Consider the following 24,866-nt stretch of genomic DNA (forward strand, 5'->3'; position numbering starts at 1 on the left):
GTGAACAACTTTGCACAGGCTGAGAGGGAGCTCCGGCCTGTGAGTCAGCTTATATTGCAGAGGATAAATGCTCAGGGATGGCAGGGAAATTGTTTGCCTGCAGCCGTTCCCTCCTTTCATTTATTTATTTTTCCTCGCAGTGTTAAATATTACCAGCTTGTCACTGTTACTTGAAGCTGAATGTTTTCACTGCTTAGGTTTGCATTTCAGGCTGTCTAAGGAGCTCCTCAGAGCAAAGGGTTTGTCCCCAGACTGATGGACCCTGGGAAGGGAGTTTCTTGGGTTGGGGAGAAGTGGCAGTAGTTTTACCTTTGAAGCTAATTTCTTCAACATGGTGCTGCCTTCTCCTCAGTAATCTGCAGAGGAACTGACCCTGCTCCTCCATCCCTTTCCCTCACTGATGCGGATGGGATGGATGTGCTAATTGATGCTCTCTGGTCAGGCAGCAGCAAGCAGGACCACTGCAGCCTGGCTGCGTCCCTGCTGGGTCATGGTGAACCCTCACTGCCATGAAGCTGAAAAGCCATTTACTGAGTGCTGAAGCCACTAAACATGGTGTTATTTCTATTCCAGCATAAACCGGTGGGATAACAAGGGCACTTCACACCTGCACGCATTCAAAGTAGGAGTGTGTGTGGTGGGTATAGGACTGACTAGCATTTTAGCTGCTCTTTTAATAATCAACACATCAACTCTTACAGAGACTTCCTGATAGGGTGTTTTCACCTTTCATTATATATATATGATAAAACATGTTGCCGTTACACCTTGTTAGTCCGCCTATCAACTGCTTTAAAGACATGTAAAAAGAACCAAAGTGTAATTCTGCTTGTCAATCTTCCCTGCAGAGAAGGAGACCTTTCTGGATCCCTTTGTGCTGAGGGAGCTCCTCCCGACATCGCTGGGGAGTTACTACCGCTACGCAGGTTCTCTGACTACTCCTCCGTGTAGCGAGATTGTGGAGTGGATCGTTTTCCGGAAGCCCGTTCCCATCTCTTACCATCAGGTGTGGTTATTTTGTTTGTCCATCTCTTGATTTGTCCTCTTTAGGGTGTTTCTGAAACCTCCCATTGTAATTTTGAGAACAAAAAATGTTTCTGTTGACAAAAAAGGAAGTGTTGGTCATTCCTTTTATTCTCTTAAGCAATATTGTTTCTGAACGTGAGCCATCGGTCTTAAGAAGACAGTACAACATGAAACCTGGCTTCCTTTCAGTGATTTATTTGCTATTGTTTTTGTGAAGATTAAATTAAGCGATGATATAAATATTTACATGGAGTTCCTTTTTATTCTTTTTAATTGAAACTTTCTTTTCTAAGTAAAGCGAGTGATTTCAGTTCTGCTTAGATTTAGTAATTTGAACTAATTACAGCAGAAAAGACATCTTTCCATTAATTCTCCATGCTTAACTGTTTTTACAACACAGTAAAGCTGCCATTATGGGCTCAGAGAGCTGGTGCACAAATCTTTAAAATTAGCACATAGTAGCTTTTAATGCAAATAGTCGCAATGTCTGGGATTTGTCTGGAGAAGAATGCTCCCGATCAAGAAATGGCTGGATGGAATCAGATGTTTACCAGTTAAGTGTATTTTGACATTGTGAGACTGTTGTCTTCAGAAAGCCATCCTGCTGAAGTTGGTTTTCCCTTTTATCAACTGGCAAAAGCCACTGAAAGCAGACTTTTCAAATAGAATCATGGAGTAGTTTGGGTTGGAAGGCACCTTAAAGCTCATCCAGTTCCAGACCCAAGCCATGAGCAGGGACACCTTCCACTAGAGCAGGTTGCTCCAAGCCCCTGTGTCCAGCCTGGCCTTGAGCACTGCCAGGGATGGGGCAGCCACAGCTTCTCTGGGCACCCTGTGCCAGCGCCTCAGCACCCTCACAGGAAAGAGCTTCTGCCTAAGAGCTCATCTCAGTCTCCCCTCTGGCAGGTTAAAGCCATTCCTCCTTGTCCTGTCCATACAAGGCCCTTGTCCAAAGCCCCTCTCCAGGTTTCTTCTCAGCCCCTTTACACACTGGAAGCTGCTCTAAGGTCTCTTCTGAGCTTTCCCCAGGCTGAACAGGCAGAGATCTCTCATCCTGTCTCCAGCAGAGCTGCCTCAGCCCTCAGAGCATCTTTGCGACTTCCTCTGGACTCTCTCTACCAGATGCACATCTTTCTTATGTTGAGGTCCCCAGAGCTGGATGCAGTACTCCAGGGAGGGTTTCACAAGAGCAGAATGCATGCACAGTTCTGTAAAGCTAAGTGAACAGTTCACTGGGTGATCCTGACTGACAGGTGCTGGTTCTCAGAGATTTCAGGCTTTTTTTTTTCATGTTTTCTGGATCCCATTGCTTCTCCTGTAGATTCTCATCAATTTTAAAGTGCTGTGTTCAAAACTAGTGGCAGTGCTTGAGCCACGACCCTCCCAAGGCTGAGGGCCATGGCAGGATTCACGTGCGCAGTCCTCCTTGCTGGTGTTATTTTTCCCTTTTCACAAAAGCATGATGTTCTTATCCATGTTCATCTCCTGGCCAGCAGGAACCCTATTGCTAGAGGCTTTCCCCAGCACCCTCTCTAGCAGTGCTGAGCATGTCATGCATTCCTGTACCCATGGCTCTGGCTGCAGCATGGGACTCTTTGCACATGGTCCTGCTTGAATCGAACCCTTTGTTTTTTCCAGGCTGTTTGATTGTCAAGATCATTTTGAATTCTGTCCTTGCCTGCAGGATACTTGCAATCCCTTGTAGCTTCTCCCTACATCAATAAGTTTACTGTTTATTATTTGGTGGCTGGGAGGCTTGGCCCATGCTCAGTTTTATACCCTGTATGGGCATCAGGTGGGTTATGACTTTCTGCTTTCTAAACAAATAAACTGGTAAATCCGAATTATGGCCATCACTTTAATGGTATAAAGGTACTTTATCCTGGCATAGCTTCTTTCCTGTGCTGCACAGTAATAACTGTGCCAAGCCAAGCCTTTAAAATTTGGCGTTGTGCTGCTTTATGCATGCATGTGAGGTTGAAGGGCTGGGAATTCTGTGTGTAGACAGACTTTCATTGATACTACAACACATGTGGAATAAGTAATAGTATTCTTGTCCTTGGCAGCTCTAGATGGGTGTATTTTAAAAGCCTGCCACCCTGCCTTTGCTATGATTATTATTTGTTCCTCTAACAGCAACAGTGCAGTATAATCCATTGCCATAGTTTAACCTCCTTTATCACAAACCCTGTGAAGCAGCCCTGTAATCCCAGAGGAAGAAAGCGATATTGTTTAAGCTTTGTTGCCATTCCAATTAAATCCTTGCTTTTGTTTGAAATACCTTGCTATAAAAAGGACAGTACTAAAGTGGTCCAATTGTGGAAGCTTCTCTATTCTCAGTGCTCCATCATCATCGTCTTTCCTAATAATTAGAGAACAAAACAGGACAAGCTGTGTCACCCTGCAGATGCATTGGAAAGCTAAGTGCATTCAGTGACCCAAAGCATGGCATTACCTCTTATAATGCATGCCTCAGAGTATCTCATTGTGCTTGTAACACCTTCAGTATTTTTAATTGCCATTTGTATATCCAACCCATAGAAGACTGTGCATATCAGGCTTTAATAGTTTGTAATTACACGACTTGGAGTTTTAGATCAGGTTTCCCTGTATCTACAATAGTCTTACAACAGCTTTTCATTTCTTCTGCTGAACAGGAGCTCTTGTACTCCTTGAAGAGCATGAATGTAGCTCCTTGACTGCAGCTTTTTTTTCGAGCAGCTATAGATAAATTAATTTCTCATTTATGTAGATAATATTTTTATAGTAAAAGTGAAGTTAAAATGACTTATCTGTACTTCAACACATAAAAAGGGGAAGGTTAAAAATCGCATTTGAATTGGCAGTTGTTAAAATGCAATTATACCTCCCCAAGGTAGCATGGCAGAAGAAAATATTGTAGAAGTTCTCTCTGGAAGTTTAAAAATTCAATTGATGTCATGGATGTGTAAGCCGAGAGACTTGACTTCAGAGAAGCAGTTGCTGCCCAAGATCTTGAGCTTTTAAAAAGTAACCTTAAGTCCTCTTAGCTGGCTTCATCAAAACTGCTTCCAGTATAAGAAGTGTAAAAGATATGTAAATATTCACAAGAGTTTTGGTCTGTGCTTTCATAGAAGGGCTCATCTGTTGGGTTGGTTTTTTTTTCCCCTGAAGACAGAAGTCTAAGATAATAGTCCTTTTATCCCACTTTTAACCAATCTGTCAATGCTTCCGAGAGGCTCCTGTTAATAATTAGAAAAGGTTTTCAAGGTTTTTCAAGGTGTTTCTCTGAAGAATCAGAGAGGGAATTGCAGCTGGGAACCAGGGAATAGAGCGTTCATCTGAGATACAGAAAAAGTGCAGTCCAGATCCCACCATCAGTACCTGCAAGGCTGGAAGAGGTACCTGAGCTCCCTGCCTGCAGTGGGAACTGGTCACTGGCTGATCCCTTCCTGCTGCCCCCTGCCTCAATTTCCTTGTTTTTACAGTAAAAGTAGTTGTGATTAGGGGGAAGTTACTACTAAAAATATACAAGTTGTGCTATTATCTCAGAGGTGATTGCCAGTAGCAGGGCTCAGTTCCCTTCGTTTTATGTTGTAGTGCAGAGTTCCCAAACTCAGGATTAGAGCTATGAGGTCCATCCGTTTTCCCTCCTGCTATGCATGTGCTGCTCCCACATGGAGCACATTGGGTAACATTCCTATACATATATCCGTCAGCTGGCTCAATGCATCACCCACTTCATGGGGACTTAAGTTGGACTGAAATGTGTAAAAATTAACTCACTCCTGCCTTGGAGGTCAGAGGATTTGTACAGATTTCAGCCTAATTACCATCATCAAGCCCAGCAGACCGGACAGGGTGGGTAGCAGCAGCAAAAGGGGGGTTATGGTTACTGGTTTGACGGGAAATTAATGGTAGTGAGTGCTTCTTGAGTCAGTGGAAGTGCTTGACTACTCTTTACACCTTTCTTTGGTTGTTTTTATCAGTACTGTCAACTGAGGCTACAATGATAGCTTTTTCTAGATGCAAGTTTCAGGACTCTGACAGCTCCTCTATAGCTTTTAGAGCAGCTGCATTTAAAGAAAAGGGTGTAGCTTTCTAAATGAGCTGTCAAAAGCTATGAGTGTAAAGTTTTGGGCCAGATCCTGTACTCTCAAAATCCATATTATCGATATATGTAATTGATGTTTATGCAAACAGTATGGGGATTGAATCCTTCTCAGCTCTGTCGTGCTTAGTTGTTCCAGCAGCAACATAACTCATTCCAGTTCTGGATGAGAACGGCAACAGACTCTTAGCAAATGCTATACTGAACTTGATAGCTGCGAGAAAAAAATTAGCTGGAAACATTTCTGCCTTAGATACTTCTTTCTAAGCAATACTAAGTTCTGAAGTAACAGGAAAGTTCTTCCTTACAGGTTAATCCATTTTATTAGAAATAGCTCAAATATGAATCCACAGGAGAAACATATTCCAAGAGGAATCTACGCTAACTGCACCTAAAGTGCTGCAATAGCTCTCTGAGAAGCTTGGCCTGGCAGCTAAAGCTCATATGGTATTTAGAGACAAGGTAGCGTTGCCCTGTCCTGGAGAAGGCTCTTGGGGTGGGATAACCTGGAAGCACTTTTTTGACGTGATGCTCTGAAACAAAGCGGTGCCAAGGTGAGGAGGGCTTGGAAAGGCTGTGTCAAACAAAATCCTTCCAGGCCAGGGGTCTAAGGGCACATGTTTCCCTGCCCATGACAGACATCCGCAGGTTGATAGAAGGCCTTCCCTTGCTGGGCAGGATAAGCGCTGTGCTGAGATAAGGCAGTTGGCAGTGATTTCAGTGGGCAGCCTGAATTCCCATGTGATTTCTCAGTCCTGGCATCAACATTTAACTTCCTGCCATTTTAGTTTCTTATCAGCCACCCAGATTTCAGTACATTGTTTTTCTAATTAATGTCCTTTCTCTCCCCTGCCATGATGGCTGCGGTCAGCTGGAGGCATTCTACTCCATATTCACCACTGAACAGCAAGACCACGTCAAGTCCGTGGAGTACCTGAGGAATAACTTCCGACCACAGCAAAGCCTGAACAACAGGAAAGTGTCCAAGTCTGCTGTGAAGGATGCTTGGAGACAAGATATGACAGACCTCTTGGAAAATCCACTCGGCACAGAAGCTTCCAAAGGTAGATTGCACTTATGAATATTGCACTTGACTAATAGGAGTGTTTTTTGTCTCCTTTGTGATCAAAGGGTGTCAAGGATAGCTGTAAGCTACTAAGGAAATAGTGGAGGTTAAGCAGGCATTCCATGTTGGTAAGTGTCAATAAATTCATTAGTCCTGTGGGTGCCTGCAATTACCTGTGGAGCTTGCTGTCACAAGGTGCCATGGCAATAAAGCCCCAGAACATGTGAGTCTCAAACTGGCAGTGTCCCTGTTTCTGCCAACTGGCTGTAGGACCTTAACAATCCCTGCCAAAAAGAGGAACATGAAGAGACAAGATCAGAGATAAAATTTCAGCCCCATTAGCACTGGCTCCCTGCATGTTTGAATAGGAACAGCATACCCAGATATGGTTATGGGTTTCATCTTTGCAGTAACAAGACTTTTGAAGAGCCGTCGACCTTTTAAGTCAGCGCTTGCATCAATCTGTTTGTAATGGTGGCAGGGAGGAAAAAACTCTTCCTTAGAGGCAGGTGATTTTCTGATGTCTTGCTGGAGTGTTTCATGTGCCTTTTTGTAGAGCGGCTGGCACTTGCTTCTGTCAGACACTAGATAATGAGCTGGACGGAGGGGGGTGAGAGGGAGGTTGCAGCCATGTTGGCACAGGCAGCTCTAGCTAGAGGAGCACATGAACAATTCTGATAGCAATGTGTGCTGGATAAAATAAGACCAGAAATAAATATCATTTACTACCTTTATTTGCCCTTATTTTATTGAATGGTGTTATTTAAAGGCAGAAGAATGACATGTACTTCCCCGTCTTCAGTCTCGAGAAGTGGTTGGTGCTGAACCAGTTCTGGGTAGAGGTAAAGAGGAGAAGGGCAGTTTGCCAGAAGGAAACAGCTAAGCAGAGTTACAAGCTTCCCTTTCATACCTGTCATTTTCACCTGGCCAGGCACAGAGAGTATAGTTTTTAGATGATGTGAATCATGAAAACAGCTGCATTCAGCAACTTCACCTTCCCAAGAGAGTGCTGGAAGAGTGTATTCCTCAGGGTTCATTATTCTGTGAGCATGCATATTTATATATATAAAATATACACATACACAAATCTCATGTATGTTAAAGTTATCCTTGGGATGGAGAATTTACATTAGAAGTCAGGAGGAGGTCTTGGGAACGAAGAAACCCTGCTGCGCTCTGCTGCTCTGGCCTGCAGTTTTCAATCAGTGTTTTAACAGCAGCATGTGTCAGTATGTATTTCTTCAGTATGTCCTGTATATCCTGTGTACACATTACTTACCCAGAATAGTGATGAAAGTTAATCGGTTGCTTTATGTTAGAAGTGACAAAACTGACTAGTTTTCATTCTGAGTGCAGCTAAGATACCCCTGGTACATGTGGTATAACATCCAAGAAGATTTTACTGCTTGGGCCACATGCCTGCATATTCTTTGATGCACTGGATGGTTTTTAGGATTATAAAAATGCTTTAGGCGATTTTCACCCCCACAGTAAGTAACTAAGACCCACAATTTTGACAGACCATTATAAACACTAAGGTCTGTAGTTAATGAGCTGACCTTGAAGTTGGAAGTTTTGATGTCAAAAGAGCACTTGAATAATTGGAAAGATTCTCATTGACTTTGATTTTTAAGAACTCTTAATGTCCAGATTCAGCCAAGCACATATGACTTAGTTAACATGATGTGAGCCAGTCTACAGGAGCAAGGGAGCTGCACAGCCGTTAGTCCATGTTTAGAGAGGTTGGTACCTGGGTGCTTGACACCTTGCATCCTTGGGGACTGGTTTCCTGGTTCTATCTGTGTCCTCTTCCATCATGTCCAGGTACTCTAATGCTCTGTACTCATGCCTGCCTGGGAATTCAAGCTTAGGACGTGCTCAAGAGAGCCTCTCAGTTGGGGGGGATGCACTTCCCGTGATCTGACAACATTCAGCATGCCATCTAATGGCATGGATAATCCTAGAGTCAGTGATTTGTTTTCCCTTGAGCTTTTGCAACAGGAGGCTAATGGTTGGGCAGCCAGTCTTTTTGTACCTACTCTGTCAACTTGTCACTTTTTGGGTTGTGTGCACACCAGGGGACACTGCAAATAGGTGCATTTTTTCATGAACTCAAAAATAAATAGGTTGCTGCAGTGTTGCTAACACGAAATGGATTGTAGCGTATCCTCCAAAGGTTACAAGATGAGTTATAGCTGTTCCAGAGATATAACGACATGGATGTTTCTGGCCCCTTCTTTGACAATGGTGAACAGTGATGATGTGCCTGGTCCACTACATGTTCTGAACTACTGACATATAAATAAAAGGAGTTGAAGTCATAATATTTGAGTGAAAGCAAAACCTATTGTTTATTCACCTAGTAAATACAGTGCCTCTCTATAAATAGTGTCATTCACGCAAAAGTACTGAGGAGCTGAGCGCACAGAGTGCTGCTCAGCCAGGCAGTCTGGCATACAAATACAGGAGTGTAGGGTTAGCATAACACATTTATTTTTATGCAGATCCTTCTGCACACCTTACAGTTGCATCTCCATGCTTTCCACATTGCATTAAGCAATGTGACCAATGGCTGTCACACGTTGGCTGTTGTCTGCCCTCCCTGTCCTTAGGTTTATGTGTTGTAGAAAAAGGCAAGGTCACAAGAATGTGTCTTTGACTTGCTGCAGGGTGATACAGTTCGTGATGGTCTTCAGCTCTGGAGGGGGAAGTTTGGGCTGGTTTGTCGGTGTGAATCTTTGCAGTTTGTTTCCTCTGTCACACTCTATTAAGTCTGTGGGCAGTATTGCTAATCTGGAACACAGTGCAGTGTTCATTATGTAAGCCTTTCTTATTTGGGAGGAAAATGTGCCCAGAGCAATTTGCATAACTTTCAGAATCATTTTCAGAATTCCCTGGTGAATAGGGAATTTCAAATCAGCACAAAGCAATGCAGCTCTGCATTGTTCCCATTCACAAATGCACTGTCCTGAACAGTTTGGCACTAAACAGGAATGTCTTTTCTCCCAGCTATCAAAGCTACCCCTCAGGTCATAGAACCCTGACCAGCAGCATAACCTACAGATACATTAGAGGAAGACTACTCCTTGCTTTATGCCAGTCCTCTGACTATTTCCTTAGCAAGGCCCTGTAAGTGGTGGCATTTGGTAAATAAAATGCCTTTTGGGAAAGGCTATTTTGGGGAAACCAAAACTGTCAGTGCATTTGGATCCAGTGTGTTAGCCAGTGCAAGTGTTACCAACTTCTTGTTTTGCAGTCAACTCTCCTCTCCCTCCTCTTTTTTAATTGAAAAGAGGCAATGAAGGGAGGGAGGTGTTTTCAATCATCAGAGTACAAGGTGGCGAAACTATTTAGTTAATTCAAAATAGTGTAGAGGGCTGATTTTCCACTGGGGAGTGAAAACTCCAGTTTTCCTTTTGTGTTAGTATTTAGCAAGAACCAGCTTCTTTGGTTCCATTATCTCATTCCTTCCTCCTGTTGGCAAAAGCTGATTTCAGACAGTTCTCTTGAGGACTGCTTGTATGACTGGAATAAAAGCATACACATGAGACTGTATTAGGCCCCATGAGCTGAGCTTAATTCTTAAGTTGACACTGGAGTTGTTTCAAGAGACCAGAGAGATCATCTTTAAATACCTTATTTCTGAAATATACCATCGAGGATAAACACTGTTCAGCTATGTAATTGTAGCAACTGGTTGATAATAAACCGTCATACAACAATATGAGTTCAAACTTAGGGGAAGTTCAGGTTAGACAGGGAGAAGTTCTTCACTGTGAGGGTGGTGAGGCACCGGAACAGGCTGCCCAGAGAAGTGCTAAATGCTCCATCCCTGGCAGTGTTCAAGGCCAGGTTGGACAGAGCTTTGGGTGACATGGTCTAGTGTGAGGTGTCCCTGCCCATGGCAGGGGGTTGGAACTTTGTGATCTTAAGGCCGTTTCCAGCCTAAACCATTCTGTGATTCCATAATATTTATTAAGAAGATGAAACTTTCAGAGATTCAAGGTGTACAGTGGATCAAGCTGTTAAATCACACAGATCATCAGGGGTTGAAAAGCTAACAAGAGGGCTCACCAGTGTTACGATACTGATTCATATAAAGTTTGAAAAGCTAGAGGTTCTCTGTACAGACATATTAAACCAGAATGTATTTATAAAATAATCATGAGATCCTGTATCAGTGACAGGGTTTGATTTTCTACACATGACCATCTCGGTTAAAATTGTCTGCTGTTTCTCTGGCCTGTCCTCTGTGGCTCAGGACTGTGTTGCTCTGTCACATTGCATATCATGCTCCTCCTTTTCATGGCCTGCTTGCAAGCAGCTATGCTAGAGGGATTGCTAATTATTTATCAGCTTAATAGTGTGCATTGCTCTACAGGGACAAATAGAGCTCTTACATTAAAAAGGCCGTCCAGTTCAACGGCCTGAGTCTGCATGTTCCCTACTACTTTCACATGTTGTTCCATCAAGCAGAGATGTATTTACAAAACATTACCTGCTTCAGTAAAGGTGTAGGCATGGAAATTCAGGAGGAAAAGGTGTTTCATTTCCTTGTTTTGGGAAGTACCCTATGTGCAACAATATTTGCCCATTTTATTTTGCTGCTGATTAGGACCATCAGATGTTGTTTCTTGCTCTTTATGGTTTTTAATGCTGAAAAAAAAACAACCCTTTAACCTTTCTTTCTCATTAAATGTTCTTCAAGCCTTACAACACTTAAACAAGCATCCCACGTGAGGGGCTCTTGACATCAGAGTTTTCTTTCACAGATGCCTGATTACTTCCCCAAAGGTGTCTGATTACTCTTTGCTGGAGTCTCAAATGATGCTGTTTCCCATCAGTGGGAATTCACCTCAAAGTACTATCTTGTCATGGTTTAACCCCAGCCAGCTACTGAGCCCCACGCAGCCGCTTGCTTACTCCCATCGGTGGGATGGGGAGAGAATCAGAATGGTAAAAGTGAGAAAACTCCTGAGTTGCAATAAAGTCAGTTTAATGGGTAAAGCAAAAACTGCGCATGCAAGCAAAGCAATTCACTTCCCATGGTCAGGCAGGTGTTCAGCTATCCCAGGAAAAGCAGGGCTCCATCACACCTAATGGTGACTTGGGAAGGCACCACCATCACTCTCAATGTCCTCCCTTCCTTTTTCCCTCAGCTCTATACAGTGAGCATGACACCCTATGGCCTGGAATATACCTTGGGTCAGTTGGGGTCAGCTCTCCTGGCTGTGTCCCTTCCTGACTCCTTGTGCACCCCCAGCCCTCCTCACTGATGGGATGAGAGGCAGAAAAGGACCTGACCCTGTGTAAATTCTGCTCAGCAATAACTAAAACATCCCTGAATTACCAACCCTGTTGCAGCACAAATCCAAAACACAGCTACTATGAAGAAAATTAACTCTACCCCAGCCAAAACCAGCACATATATTTAATTTTGATCCTACACTAAGTTAAATAATGAGCACTCATAAATTCACTTTAATAAAACTTACTTAGCTTTGGACTCCCAAATTAAACAGCTGGGAGATTTCTCTCGTGGTACACAGGCAATCATTTTCCTTGCTGTTCTTTGTTATGTGGTAATGCTACAGTTTGGAAGTCCTTGTAACTGGATGCTGCTAAAACATGGATAGAAGATACTTGATTTTCCCTCCTGTGTGCTGTACGCTGGAGGCATGGCTCCAACTATCGACTTGCGGTCAAAGGTACAGCACTGCTCAAGCAAAGCAATTTAGTTCTTATTCACTGTTTCATGGCACCTGATGTTAGAAATTAAACCAAGGCCTCCTACAAAGGTACTGCCTGCATGGTGTTGGAGTGCACCTCCACTGCAGCAGTATCCAAAGCTCCTGAGATGGTGTGCAGTGACATCATCATTTTGAGGCAAATAGTTTAGAGCATTGGTGGCAGTGTTTTTGAATGAGAACAAGTTATTTGTCTCATTTATAGCCTCTGTTATTACTTCCAGTAATTTGTTTCTGCTTTCTAAATGCCTGTGTTTTATGAGAACTCTCTCAAAACAGCTTTGCAGTCTCTTCATGCCCTCGGGTTCTCTCTGGGAGGCCAAAGGGAGTGTTAGGCAGAAAAGTTCTATTCTTGCAGAAGGTATTTATGTATTTTAGTCAAACCTAAATGACCACAAAATACTCTGTAGCATTAAGTGGAATCTGTCCAAAACAACAGCATAGTAAATTTAAATTCAAAATGATACATGATTGAAATCTTAACTTGGGATTACTAAACCAGAATGATAACTGGTTATTTTCTTTAAATATCTTGGGGGAAATGAAAATGAGCGAGAACCTGTTTTAGTTAACCTGTGAAATGTTTACCATTGCAGTTGATTATTCTTGTTCTTTGGAAGAATCTTGAAAGATTTCTTCATAGATTACGTTACAGATTTACTGTGAGGGTGCTGAGGCGCTGGCACAGGGTGCCCAGAGAAGCTGTGGCTGCCCCATCCCTGGCAGTGTTCAAGGCCAGGTTGGACACAGGGGCTTGGAGCAACCTGCTCTAGTGGAAGGTGTCCCTGCCCATGACAGGGGTTTGGAACTGGGTGAGCTTTAAGGCCCCTTCCAGCCCAAGCCATTCTATTAACAAGTCCTTCCCAGATTCCTTGGGTAACTGTACTTTTCCTACTTCCCTTTTTGATTTTGCTTTGTTGTGAAGACTGTCCTTTCCTAATTCCATTCCCCTTTAATCAAGTCAGCACCCTACTACAGTGTTCCGGGGCAGATGGATCTATGTATCATCATTAGGATTGCTGTTGGCTCAGCAGACAGGCTCAGTGCAAAAGGTTGCACATGAGGGTGGTAACATTGTGCTGCTAATTGCTTGCTCTGCATCATCTCTGCACTGCAGACCTGCCCGGCTGCCACTATGCCTCAGTGCTCCAAGTATATGTACTCACCTACTGCTGCGTGAGTCTCTTGATGTGCACCTCGAGTACATGCTGTAATCCCAATTTAGGCAGAAATCAGTGAGTTCCTTCGGTTATCTCATCCCTTCCACCTCTTCTGTCTTGCTTTGCAGTGCTGGGTCATTGTGTATGCAGCTGTCTTGGAGTACATCATGCAAAAGCAGGAAAGGACAGGCTGCTGCCTTGCAAAGAGCCTCAGATGAGTCAGGTGGAAGGCAAAACATTTCAGGAAAAACCTGACCCATTTTGAAGGGGAATCAGGTACAAAAAGATGTGCTAGATATACCTGACATAAGTCTCATGCTTCCCCTCCTAGGGGCTCTGTTCTGCAGGGTTCTGTTTTCACCTTTAGTAACTTCCATGTGGTTGTAATGTGAGTAGTGCCTGTATGTAGCAGACATGGATTTATTAATGCATTTATTAATAAACAATAAGTGATCGCTTGCACCTTTTTAGATATTATAAAGGGCCCAAACCAAAAGAGCAAGAGGAATTCGGTGTGAAAGTTTAAGTATGGTTTATGTTCACAGCTGTCACTAAAGCTGGAAGAGCTGAGCACTCATAAGGGAGCTTGATGATTTGTTCTGTTTATACCTGCAGGGAATTCCTTTCTGCACTGCCTACTTGCTGCTCCAGCTGTTTGGCCCACAGAATTACTGGCTAACATGGCAAATCCATGTCCTTCTGGCAGGAAATCCTCTTTTCTTCCCCTGTTGATGTAGCACGTGCTGCTGAATGTGATTACACGTGCTGCATCAGAAGCACTGTGTAAATAAGGACACAGGTGTACATTTTAAACACAAGTCACCCTCTGCGTGGCCACGTGTATGTGTGCAGTACAAACACCAGACTTGCAGGGCAGATCCTTGGCGGGCATCAGTTGAGCCCAGCATGGCATCTGATAGTGTAAGGCTGATCTGCACCCGCTGAGGATTCAGGCCACAGCTGTAGAAACAGTGTTTGTGAAATACATGAACTATTTGGGCTCAAACCCAACACAGTAAAGCACACAGTCCAGCCCTTTCAGTAATACAGGGTATGCTGCTGTGATATCACAGGTACTCAAATGCTAGAAAGCAAACCTTACAGGAATGAATCCAGATGTTGGTTGTGTGTTCACCTCGAGAAATGGGCAGGCAGCAGAGTGCAAAACCCAGCTTGGTCAGAACCCCTCCATCAGAAGTGCCCCACGTGCCAGTTTATTCCCCAGGGCGCAAAACAAGTGTAGGGTCTATCAGTGTCCCTTACACCTCTAGAAGGTTTGAAGCATAGTGAAAGGTAGGAGCAGAGAAGATAAACAGTCTGTCTCCTAGCTACATTCGGCCTGTGGATTGAAGTCAGTGAACACGGGTATTTGTGTGTATGCCATGCTCCAGGGCCTGCGATTGCCTGCTGGTGAAGTGCAGGCAAAGGAAAGGAAAAATGCATACTTCTCTTTAAAGCAATTATCCTTATATAGTAATAATGCCATTTGTAAGCACTCTGAGAAGTTAACAACATACACTAAAGCAAAGCAAAAAAAAATTGCAAATGTTTATTAAAAGGAGAATGGGGGGGAAATACTGTAAGTATGCCTCCTAGCACTTCTCTGTGTGTTAAAGCCTGTGTCGTCTCTGCCTGTGATCCTGGTAGTCTATTCATTATCCTTTGGGAGCACAGCCCTTGCTGAACTCTGAGATTGAATACGACAGCCCTGAGCATGCTGTTGTTCCTTACGGATCAAAGTCTCTTTCCAAGCATCTCCACTGAGTCTTGCCAACGTAAGGTAGCCGAGTCTGGCACTGTATCACTTTCCTTACCATGACACTGCTGGCCATGGCACTGAGAGCAACTGTGAGTTTTCTCATTGCAGTATAACCTGTATTTCCACATTTCAGGGCAGCTGTATCTATAGTTGAAAGTATTTTTCTTCCCTTCTCTGTTGGTGGCATCACTTTTGTCTTGTCTGCAGCCGGGTTCCTGCAGGGGGCTGCAGGGCTGAGTGAACTTAGTGCGCTCTTTTGCCAGTAACACTGCCGTGGATGTCGGTTTTCAGGCTGCTCTGAAATCAGATGGGAAACTTGAGGCTGAGTTGGGTGTTGTTATGGTCAGCAAGTGGTCCATCCGTCCTGCAGGACTGGCTCTTCCCAGTGCTGGGGCAGAGGGGAAAGAAACACCTTCTCTAACCCAAGAGCTTGGCCGCTAACTTGTTTTGCCCTTGCAGGGAAGAAGGTCATGAAACCCCCATACTGAGCTCTCGCCTTACAGCCAGGAGCTTCCTCACAGAGCAAGACAAGACCCTTGTCCCCATCTTTTAGCTGCCTCTAAGCAGTCCTGTGTCAATAACATGCTGTGGGCACATCCTGATGCCCACATATTCCTCCCTTCACGTATCAATGCCTTGGAAGATCCCTGGCCATCTCACCATGAGGGATTCAGGACTTCATTGGCATGTTGCTTTTCTGTGCTGAAAATTGTGAGGGTTTCTTCACACAATGTGTACCCCACGGTACTGTGGAAAGGAACAGCATCACTGAGACACGCAGCAGCAGGGAGAGAGTGGGATTTTCCAAAAGAGGGCATAGCACAGCTAGAAATAACTGCCTTTAAAGTGGTGACATTTTTATGCATGGAAGAGCTAGCTTAGACCATTTTTAGAGGATTTTATAAATCCCTCTGAGCCCAGTGCAACTGGATTCATCGTATGAGGCGCCTGTTTTACAGGGAGAAGGTATAGGAGCAATAACCGACTATACAGTTCTTGCACCCTTTCAGTCTTTCCCTAAATATCTCTTTCTATAACCACAGGTAGCATATGCAAAAAGCAGGATGAAACCCAGAAAGCTTGGCTGGTTTTGCGTTTCTGTCTTTGAAAGAGCAATGTAGGCTGCTTTAAAAAGAGGAGGAAAAGCTGTAATGTTCTCTTGCAAAGCCCTTTCTGCATTTATGGGTGTGTCTTAATATCAGTGGTTAGTTCCTGCAGAACAATGAGCCCCCTTTTTGTCTTTCAGCTCTCTGAAATGGAGCTGCCAGGAGCTTTTGGATTAAGCTTTATCAGGCTGCAGTTAGGAAAGCCTCATGGAGGTTACGTCGCCAAGTGCAACATACAAATCAAATTACGGGAGAGATGAATGCAGAGTTGTTAAATTAATTTTGTTTGTTCCAGCCCATTGGAATGTTTTTAACATGAAGAAAATAATTCTCTGCTGTATGGCTGGGCTGGCCAGCGCTTAGGACTGTCTTAGCATGCTGCAGTTGTCTGCGAGTGGCAAGCAGGTTTTCTCCAGGCTTGAGTGAGCCCTGGAAGACCAGGCCAGCCAAGATGCTGGCTTTGCCCCTGCCTTCCCCAGCGGGCTGATCTGCAGAGAAAAGGCTGTGTCAAGCTCCTACACGTGGTCAACAGCTGGAAACACTGGCCAAAGCTGCCATGAGTCAGGTCAGAGGGCTTCCTCCAGATCCAACCCTCCCTCTTCTGCAGGACTTGGCCATGAGTTTCCATAAGCCAGCTTGTTTGCTGTGTTCCCAGTTCAGGTCTTCCCCAAGAGAAGGGGAGGGGGGGGTGTCACTCCAAGAGTTCTGCCATGCTCGGGGCATCAATGCCTGCCATGGTACTGCACCAGCGGTACTGCACCTGTGGTACTGCAAACACTCTTACCTGCTGCTGAGTGCCTCCAGGATGTAGTTCTGTGGCCCTGGTGAGGCTTTTCTGCTTCCAGGAGGGCTGGTACAGATGATCTGTTAGCCAGGACATCGTGGCTTTGGTGTCATGCTGGACCTATGCAAGGCCAGTCCGTGTATCTGCTCACCACAGAAAGATATCCTGAAAGCCCCCTCAATATTATTATCATTTAGGATCAGAACTTGAAAGAGAGCATTAGTAATATTTGTTTCTAAAAACAGCTGAGATGCAGAGGAAGTTCAGGTCAGATATAATGCAGAAGTTCTTTAGTGTGAGGGTGGTGAGGCGCTGGAACAGGCTGCCCAGAGAAGTGGTAAATGCTCCATGCCTGGCAGTGTTCTAGGACAGGCTGGACAGAGCCTTGGGTGACATGGTCTAGTGTGAGGTGTCCCTGCCCATGGCAGGGGGTTGGAAGTTGATGATCTTAAGGTGCTTTCCAACCCGTTCTATGATTCTATGTTCTATGCTATGTCACTGTGGAATGATGCAGGTTGTTGGTTTCAGTTCTTTTTGTTTTCTCAAGCAGTCATGAATGCACAGGCTTGTGTTTCCCTTTAGTGTGTCCTGATTCAGTTCAGAGGAAGATCCAAACCTCTCCCTCCCTGTCCCCACCTCTTTCTGCATTTCTGTGTGTCCTTCAGCTGCACCTCCTGCAAAATCAGTGGAAGTTCTGTAGCATCTAAAAAGAAAAGCAAGCAGGGAGCCTGTGATACTTGTAATCTTCTTTCAGGAATCCAAGGCACACAGACTATTGAAAGGAAAATCAGCTCTCTGGAAAATGCCAGTTATTTTATAGATGGTCAAATCATTGCACTTTTTTTTCTTGCCTTTCAGACGTTTGCTGCGTTATTATGTATCACTTTAATTAAATCATCAAATTGAATTATTGGATCAAATGGGTTTTTATTCCACTGTGTCCTGAGCAGGTTTGGTTAAATAAATGCAACCATATGTTTCATTTTATGAAAAGATTTCTTTTTTTGCCTATTCATAAGCTGTTACAAAAAGTGGCTGAACAGAAGAGGTTGGTTATTACTTAATTACATCAGGTACTGCTACGTGCCTTGGCGTAATTGGAGCAAAGTCCTACTAAGTCATGAAAGATGTGTAATATTTACTGTGAAATAGCAGGATGGTAAATTGTGGCTCCTTTAGCTGGCTGTGAATGAGGTTTGGCCTCCACAGAACTTGTCCCACTAAAGTCATTGGAGTCATTCAGCTGCTTGAAACTTCTCATGGCTTTCTTGGATCAGAGAGGGTCTCTAAACTGAGCCTGTGAGTCCTCTATTTACCCTTGGGAAGTACCCACTTGTTTCCTCTGCTTGGCTATCCTGAATGGCATCAAAGCTGGCTGCAGAGTGGCGCGAAATAGAGGACATGGCATTCTCCCTTGGGTGCCTTGGGGTCCTTGTCTGAAGAGCATCTGGCTAGCCATGGTTCAGAGGGGTGTTACAATTAAGGTAGATCTCTCTGTCTCTTATGAAGGTTACCTGGATGAATTATTTCTAGAACTGCTAGATTCATGATTACTTTAAGTATATAAATCTCTGCATGTCCTCCTGGAGGACAAGGACTGGGTAAGATTTCTAGGTCTGTGTAGTCCTTCACCCTGGGCCAGGGTGAAGTGCAGCCGTTTTATCTCTGGATTTGATTAGGTGGAACAATAAAGGCTGGCCTGGCATTTTGAAGGGTAATTCTGTGGTGACAGAAAGCTTCAAAAAGGGGGCAGTTATGATTTATTGGTGCAGTTATCAATAAGCAGTGATGTCAGTGAGAATTGATCTGCCTATCTCAGCAGAAATTGGTGAGCATGGAGAGGCATAGCAAGGATTGTGAAGCTCTGTAAACAGTGACAACAAGGTCTACTTTCAGATGTGCTCTCTTGGCTGGGTCCTCACCACCTTCATGCCATGCTCCCTGCAGAGACCAGGAGGGAGCAGGAGGAAAGGGGTCTGCAGGCAGCAGACTGAGGTTGCTTCTGGCTTTGCAGCTTTGCCAGCAGAATGCTGTTTAGTTCCCTTAAACTCAGTGTAAATAGAAACTCATATTCATTTTGTCAGTGATGTGAGGTACTGCAGGGTTTGTTTGCTTTGCTGGATCATCCTTGTGGGTTGAGCAGAAGGATCTATTGCAGAACTCCAAGATTGTCACTCCTCATGGCAGGAGCAAACACCAAATATCTTTCCTGCCCAAGCATATTTCTGCAATAGATGTTCTCTTGTTCAGGCTAGCTACAAAATGTGAGTTATAACTGCACAAATGTATTTGACAGGTATTTTTCTATTGAACTAGTAATGCTGGTGTTTACAGCATTTAGTCATTTTTATTTAGGAGCTGTAGCTATTTCAGTAATGTAACATTAGAGCTACACGACCAACCTGCAAAGTCCAGGCAATAGGAACAGACATTTCTCGCCTTCGGTGCTGCCAAGACTCTTCAGAAGTGAAATAATGGCCAAAGATACACACAGTCACATACCTGCAGAGCACAAATAAGATGAATGTGTTGGCTTTAAATGGAAGAGGCCTATTGGGAAAAATAATCCTGCAAACAGTGTCAGCATGATGGGCTGGGTGACACTTTGACTCTCCATGGCAGAAGAGACCAGTTCCTTTGCCACGGCACATTTAGGTGTTTAGGTATAGTAGCAAGTGATTTTTCTTGGTTCAGAGTTTATATGGGGAAAGAGAATGTGAGAATCTGTCCTGAATTGTGTATTTTAAACACGATTTTTAAAGCTTGGAGAAAATCTGAACTCTTTATACGTGATGTGTTTTTTTGGTAGCTTATGAGTGCCATCTAGTGTTCTCCATCAGTACCCTGGCCTATACATCTCCGGTGTTTTCAGCTGCTGGGAGTGGGCTGGACACATCTTAACTCCTGAAGTGAAGACTGGTTTGTTCCTGGGCTTGGTCTTCACTGGAGAAGTTTGGGGTTGATGTCTGCATTAAGCAGAAGCTGTGTCTTTGCCTGCTGGTTATGCTGTTCCTATGCTGACATCCCCAGCAACTTACGCTTGTGGAAGGCGCTGGGGTCCCCCTGCCTGTTACGAAAAGGAGATGGCCATCAGATGCCACTCTTCTCTGTGCTGGTAATATATTACTGTCAAACAGTTGAGAATCTATGAAGGAAAATAAATAGAGGAGAATAAAGTAAGTAAGATGTGCTTATGTGCAAAAACATACTAGGGTAAGAGGAGAATACTTCCTGATCCAACAGTGTCACATTTTCATAGAATCACAGAATAGTTAGGGTTGGAAAGGACCTTAAGATCATCCAGTTCCGACTCCCCTGCCATGGGCAGGGACACCTCACACTAAACCATGGCACCCAAGGCTCTGCCCAACCTGGCCTTGAACACCACCAGCGATGGAGCATTTAGCACTTCTCTGAGCAGCCTGTTCCAGTGCCTCACCACCCTTACGCTAAAGAATTTCTTCCTTATATCCAATCTAAACTTCCCCCGTTTAAGTTTTAACCCATTACCCCTTGTCCTGTCACTACAGTCCCTAATGAAGAGTCCCTCCCCAGCATCCCTATAGGCCCCCTTCAGGTACTGGAAGGCTGCTATGAGGTCTCCACGCAGCCTTCTCTTCTCCAGGCTGAACAGCCCCAACTTTTTCAGCCCGTCTTCACACGGGAGGTGCTCCAGTCCCTGATCATCCTCGTGGCCTCCTCTGGACTTGTTCCAACAGTTCCATGTCCTTTTTATGTTGAGGACACCAGAACTGCACACAATGCTCCAGGTGAGGTCTCAAAGCTGTTATTATAAAGTGAGGTTCCAGCTATTTCCAGAGTGTGCAGACACACAGGAGTATTTACCTCCATCGTACAGCAGGAGACTGTGGGTCAGGGAAGCTGGGGCTCAGGTTGATTTGACTTCCTAATGTTCCACTGCTGAGCTCTTAAGTGACTGATTTAAAGTGTGTGTGCAAATGTCAGGACTGAAAATAAGTCAAGAACTAAGCAACCTGCCTGCAGAGAAGGGATTCTCTTGCTTCCTTTACTCTGGAGAGCAGAAAGCAGCTGCAGGTGGTATTAAATCCCATTGGTCTCAGTGGATTGCAGTCTAAGCTATTACTGTAGGTAAGGGCATTAAAGAAAATCTTGGCTCTTTAGAGCAAGGCACAGTTCTTCCTGTTTATTTTCTCTTGGATATTTACGAAGACTTCATGTGTTTTCCTTCTGTTTTTTAGCTTGCAGTACTCCCCCGGTCAACATGAAAGTGCAGCCTGTGAACAGGACAGCATTACTTGTAACCTGGAACCAACCAGAAACCATCTACCACCCTCCGATCATGAACTACATGATCTCATATAGCTGGACTAAAAATGAAGATGAAAAGGAGAAGACTTTCACCAAGGACAGTGACAAGGACCTGGTAAAACCACAGCGTCAACCCCAGACATCTGTGTCAAGCTATCCTTACATTGTTATTTTTCTCAGTAGAAGGAAGTAGAGGAGGAAAGCAGTTGTTACCTTATAGACAGGCTAGTGTTTGGCTCGCAATGAATTGCTATCAAAACGTTCAGCTTTAGTTGAACATTGCCTAACGACTACCCAAAACACTGGAGTGTGGATTTATAGTTTATGGGAGTGCATAAAGGACTCAATCTGCAGACGCTTTTTCATGTACTGTTGCTGAGAAGCAGCTGGCTCAGGAAGCGGTTGGGCTCTGAATACCTTTTGGCTTGTGTTCAGCTCACAGATTTTCACACTGAAAGTCTGATACCCCCAGATCTGTTCCTGGGCTCAGGCTTTTCACTGTGCCTAGCCCCTTGCAGTCTGTGGAGCAGTTTCTGGCAGCAGGTGCTGCCAGCAGTATAACGTGCATGGTCAGGGCTATAAGATCATTGCAGAGTAGCCCTGTACAAGCCCTGCCCATGTCTGGCAGCAGGAGAAAAAGAGGAAAGAGTGAGACAGTTCCAGAACAGATGGAAACACCGATCTGTCTTCTCCATTTAGGATTTGATCTGCTTGTCATTCTTGTCTAAGTGGAAGCAAGTATTGTACCGGTCTTTAACATTCTCTGCATGTAAAATCAAAGTGACACATTCGGATTTGAAAGGCCTCCGTTTATTGTTAATCAAAGAAAGCCTCTAGAATAATGAAATCAGTAATTGTATATGCACATAAAAAATGCAGCAGCACAGAGTGTTATTCCTAATGACTGGTATAGTTTGGTTTTTTTTTTCAAATACACAGTCCTCTAGGCCCATTCAATCAGTTATACAATAATACTCCTCTTATTCCCTTAGTTCAAGATTCTTTTACTTCATTTCCATTTATATTTTCAATTTCCCCACTAGACATTGTTATCTGGGTCACATTAGGGAACGATCTGCCTCACGAAATCAGAAAGGAATCTATTGAAAGGCACCCAAGGTTATGATATATTGTAACCTCTCTCTTGTCATAACTTCACACTCTTAAGGAGATTTTTATTAATCAGGTATAAGGAGGAGAGCCTTAATCAGCAAAAATGAGGTGGGCACAGTGAAATTGTCCTGTTTTATGTAAAAGAAATAATAGAAGTGAAGGGGGTGTGATGGAGTGATAGCTTGGAAATAAATCGCAGTGAGACCCTGCGCTGTGCATCAGAGCTTGGAGGTTAAGAAAGCAATGACAGCTTAGTCTATTTTAGGGGCAAGAGAAGGAAACTCTTTCTCAGAGGAAAGTGCAGTTTTGCTTTCAATGCTCTGGCAGAGACAGTTGGGCTGTCCCGTCTTGAAACCAAGCTAGACAGTGTTTTACTAAAGAGATCACTGGTATTTCAAGTGACCAATACAGCCACTGCTGCTGTCTGCTGCAAGAAATTATCTTGATGTGATTTAGGACTAAAACAACACAAAAGACCATGTGGAAGGCAGCAGGGCAGCATCTCAGGTCTAAGAGTAAAAGCAGGGGCATCCCAGCCCAGTGTGCTGAGCCATCATGGTGTACCAGGCCACTGACACCAAATTGCCATAGCCAGTTTGGGCAAAATAAACAGTCAGTTTGAACATGCAGTGACTTACCTGGGTTAATCCCATGTTTGGGACTTGGATCTCCACCTGTAAAAATCTCATTTTAATTTCCGTGAGGTCAAATGGTTGGAGATTTATTCTTTTGTAAGGAAAGCAGACTTCCGTGCATGAAGACTGTCATGAGAGGAGATGTGGGATATACTCATTTCTTTCTCATGGGCAGAGTAAGCAAGCAGAGGTTGGGTGCATCACTTTGGCCTTGCCCTCTCCCAGTGAACCAGTGAATATTCCTGTTTATAAGTTTGTCTTACGTGGCATAAATGTCCTGTGTTAGCACAATGCTTTATATATTTCAAACTGATCGTGGACAGTTCTGTGGGGGTAAAAAACTGAATAATATCTATTTTTTTTAAACAGAAGGCCATCATTAGCCATGTCTCACCTGACATCCTTTATCTGTTCAGAGTTCAAGCAGTTTGCCGAAATGAAATGCGTAGTGACTTTAGCCAGACTATGCTCTTTCAAGGTAAAAAAACCACATACATATTTTTACATTAAGTGACTCTTTGTTTGTTTAACATTTTCTTTGCAGAGTGCAAAATATGGTGTGGAATGGTTTCGAAAGATGTTTGAATGCATGTAGACAATGCTGATTTTGGATTCTGGACATTGACTTAATCAGAGTCCTGTTTGAAATGATGGGGGATTGCCTGCATTTGCCTACAGGGAAGCCTGCTCTGCCTCTTTGCTGACAGAGTTTGTCAGGTTTTAGGAGAATTCAGAGCTTTTGTTGGTATAGTGTTCTAAAGTTAATTCATCAAAGACTGCTTATGCATCAGAGGCACAGCTATAGGAGATTGTGAGTCTGATCGGTGTCTGTTTTATGTAAAGAGGAAAGGAGATCAGTCCTACCTTGACAAGCACATGCGGAGACGTTCAGGTTTTGCCATGCACGCAACCTCAGTGATTTCCAAAACATCCCTATTTAAATGAAAGCAAAATAACTGGAGGCTAAGCTGTCCTTTGTCATGGATTTCCTTTTAAGTTTATTGGAGAAGTCTGGTAAAGCTGAGATTTGGTAGAAGAACTTGATGTTTTCCAGTTTTTTAAGTGCCAAAGTTTTGCTCCCTCCTGGGAATTTATTACTACTTCTTTATTAAGGTGGTCAAAATTCACCTCTGCTGAGAGCATTCCCTCACACTCCAATTTATAGATACAACCTTGGAATGGGTAGTGGAAGAACAAAACAAGAAGGGAGTTAAAAATTGAAATCCTTAAGACGAAGCAAAGAGTTGAGTCACTTGGATTAGAGGCTGTATATGGGCCAAAATAATAGAGGCGTTTTTCAGTGTGATTTTTGGAAAACGTGGAGGTTTTAATCCTGCTCTGTTAGCACTTAGCATCTGAAGGACATCAAGCTGTGGACACAATTTAGTTGTGTTTCGGTGTCATGCCACAGTGTTAGCAGCATTGCAGAAAGAACAGGGATTGGACATGAAATGTCTTATCCAAGCAACATCTCCTGTGTAGCTCTCAGCTTCTTAGTATCTCAGCACAGTGTTTTGGGCTTCATTTTAAGTGCCAGGCAGAAGTTAGGAACTTGGATATTACTGATTATGGCCTCTCTTGGCAGATAATAGAATGGAAAAAAATATTTGAAATTTGACCACAATACGTGTTTAATTACAGTTATGAGTAAATCATTAGTGACAGTTTTGCTGGATACTCTTTGGGTGCTCTAGCCAGTGTTTGAAGCAGTGGAGGAGACGCATCGGTGGGAGTAAATGTTGTGTTTCCTTCCATGTCTCCCCAAAAAGGAGCTCTTCTTTTAATCTTTGGCTGTACCCAAGATTTAACCTAGAAAAAGAATCCCCTTGAGCTTTCAGAACATTCTTCAGAAGCTTATAGTTGTAGTTGAGATGAATTGCAATTAAAAAATGGTAATATTGTCATAAGGGCAGAAAAAAGTAGTATCATCAGGTGCTCTTGCTTCCTGTGCAAGTCAGGACATTTCATCCAGCTTGAGTTTGAAGGAGAGCATGTGTTTTCTGACAGTGCACTTAAACCAGCGTTGCCAGGCCTGAGTAATTAAAGAGAAATGAATCTGTCTTTAGACACAAGTGCAAAGTAAGGTGAGT

General features: G+C 43.7%; 1 protein-coding gene across 2 annotated transcripts in view; it reads left to right on the plus strand.

Moving 5' to 3' along the window:
* The window catches only part of PTPRG (protein tyrosine phosphatase receptor type G), a 416,775-nt gene that overhangs the window by 310,626 nt on the left and 81,283 nt on the right, over positions 1-24,866 (plus strand). For both annotated transcript variants that reach the window (XM_062630206.1, XM_062630207.1), the window contains exons 8-11: positions 849-1,006; positions 5,988-6,180; positions 20,959-21,143; positions 23,146-23,254. In XM_062630206.1, coding sequence (XP_062486190.1) covers positions 849-1,006; positions 5,988-6,180; positions 20,959-21,143; positions 23,146-23,254 — 645 coding nt within the window. The remainder of the gene's footprint in view (positions 1-848; positions 1,007-5,987; positions 6,181-20,958; positions 21,144-23,145; positions 23,255-24,866) is intronic.

The sequence above is a fragment of the Pezoporus occidentalis genome, unplaced genomic scaffold (genome assembly GCF_034315485.1).
Source record: "Pezoporus occidentalis ecotype Australia unplaced genomic scaffold, CSIRO_AGI_Poc_V1 ctg35, whole genome shotgun sequence".
NCBI lineage: Eukaryota > Metazoa > Chordata > Aves > Psittaciformes > Psittacidae > Pezoporus > Pezoporus occidentalis.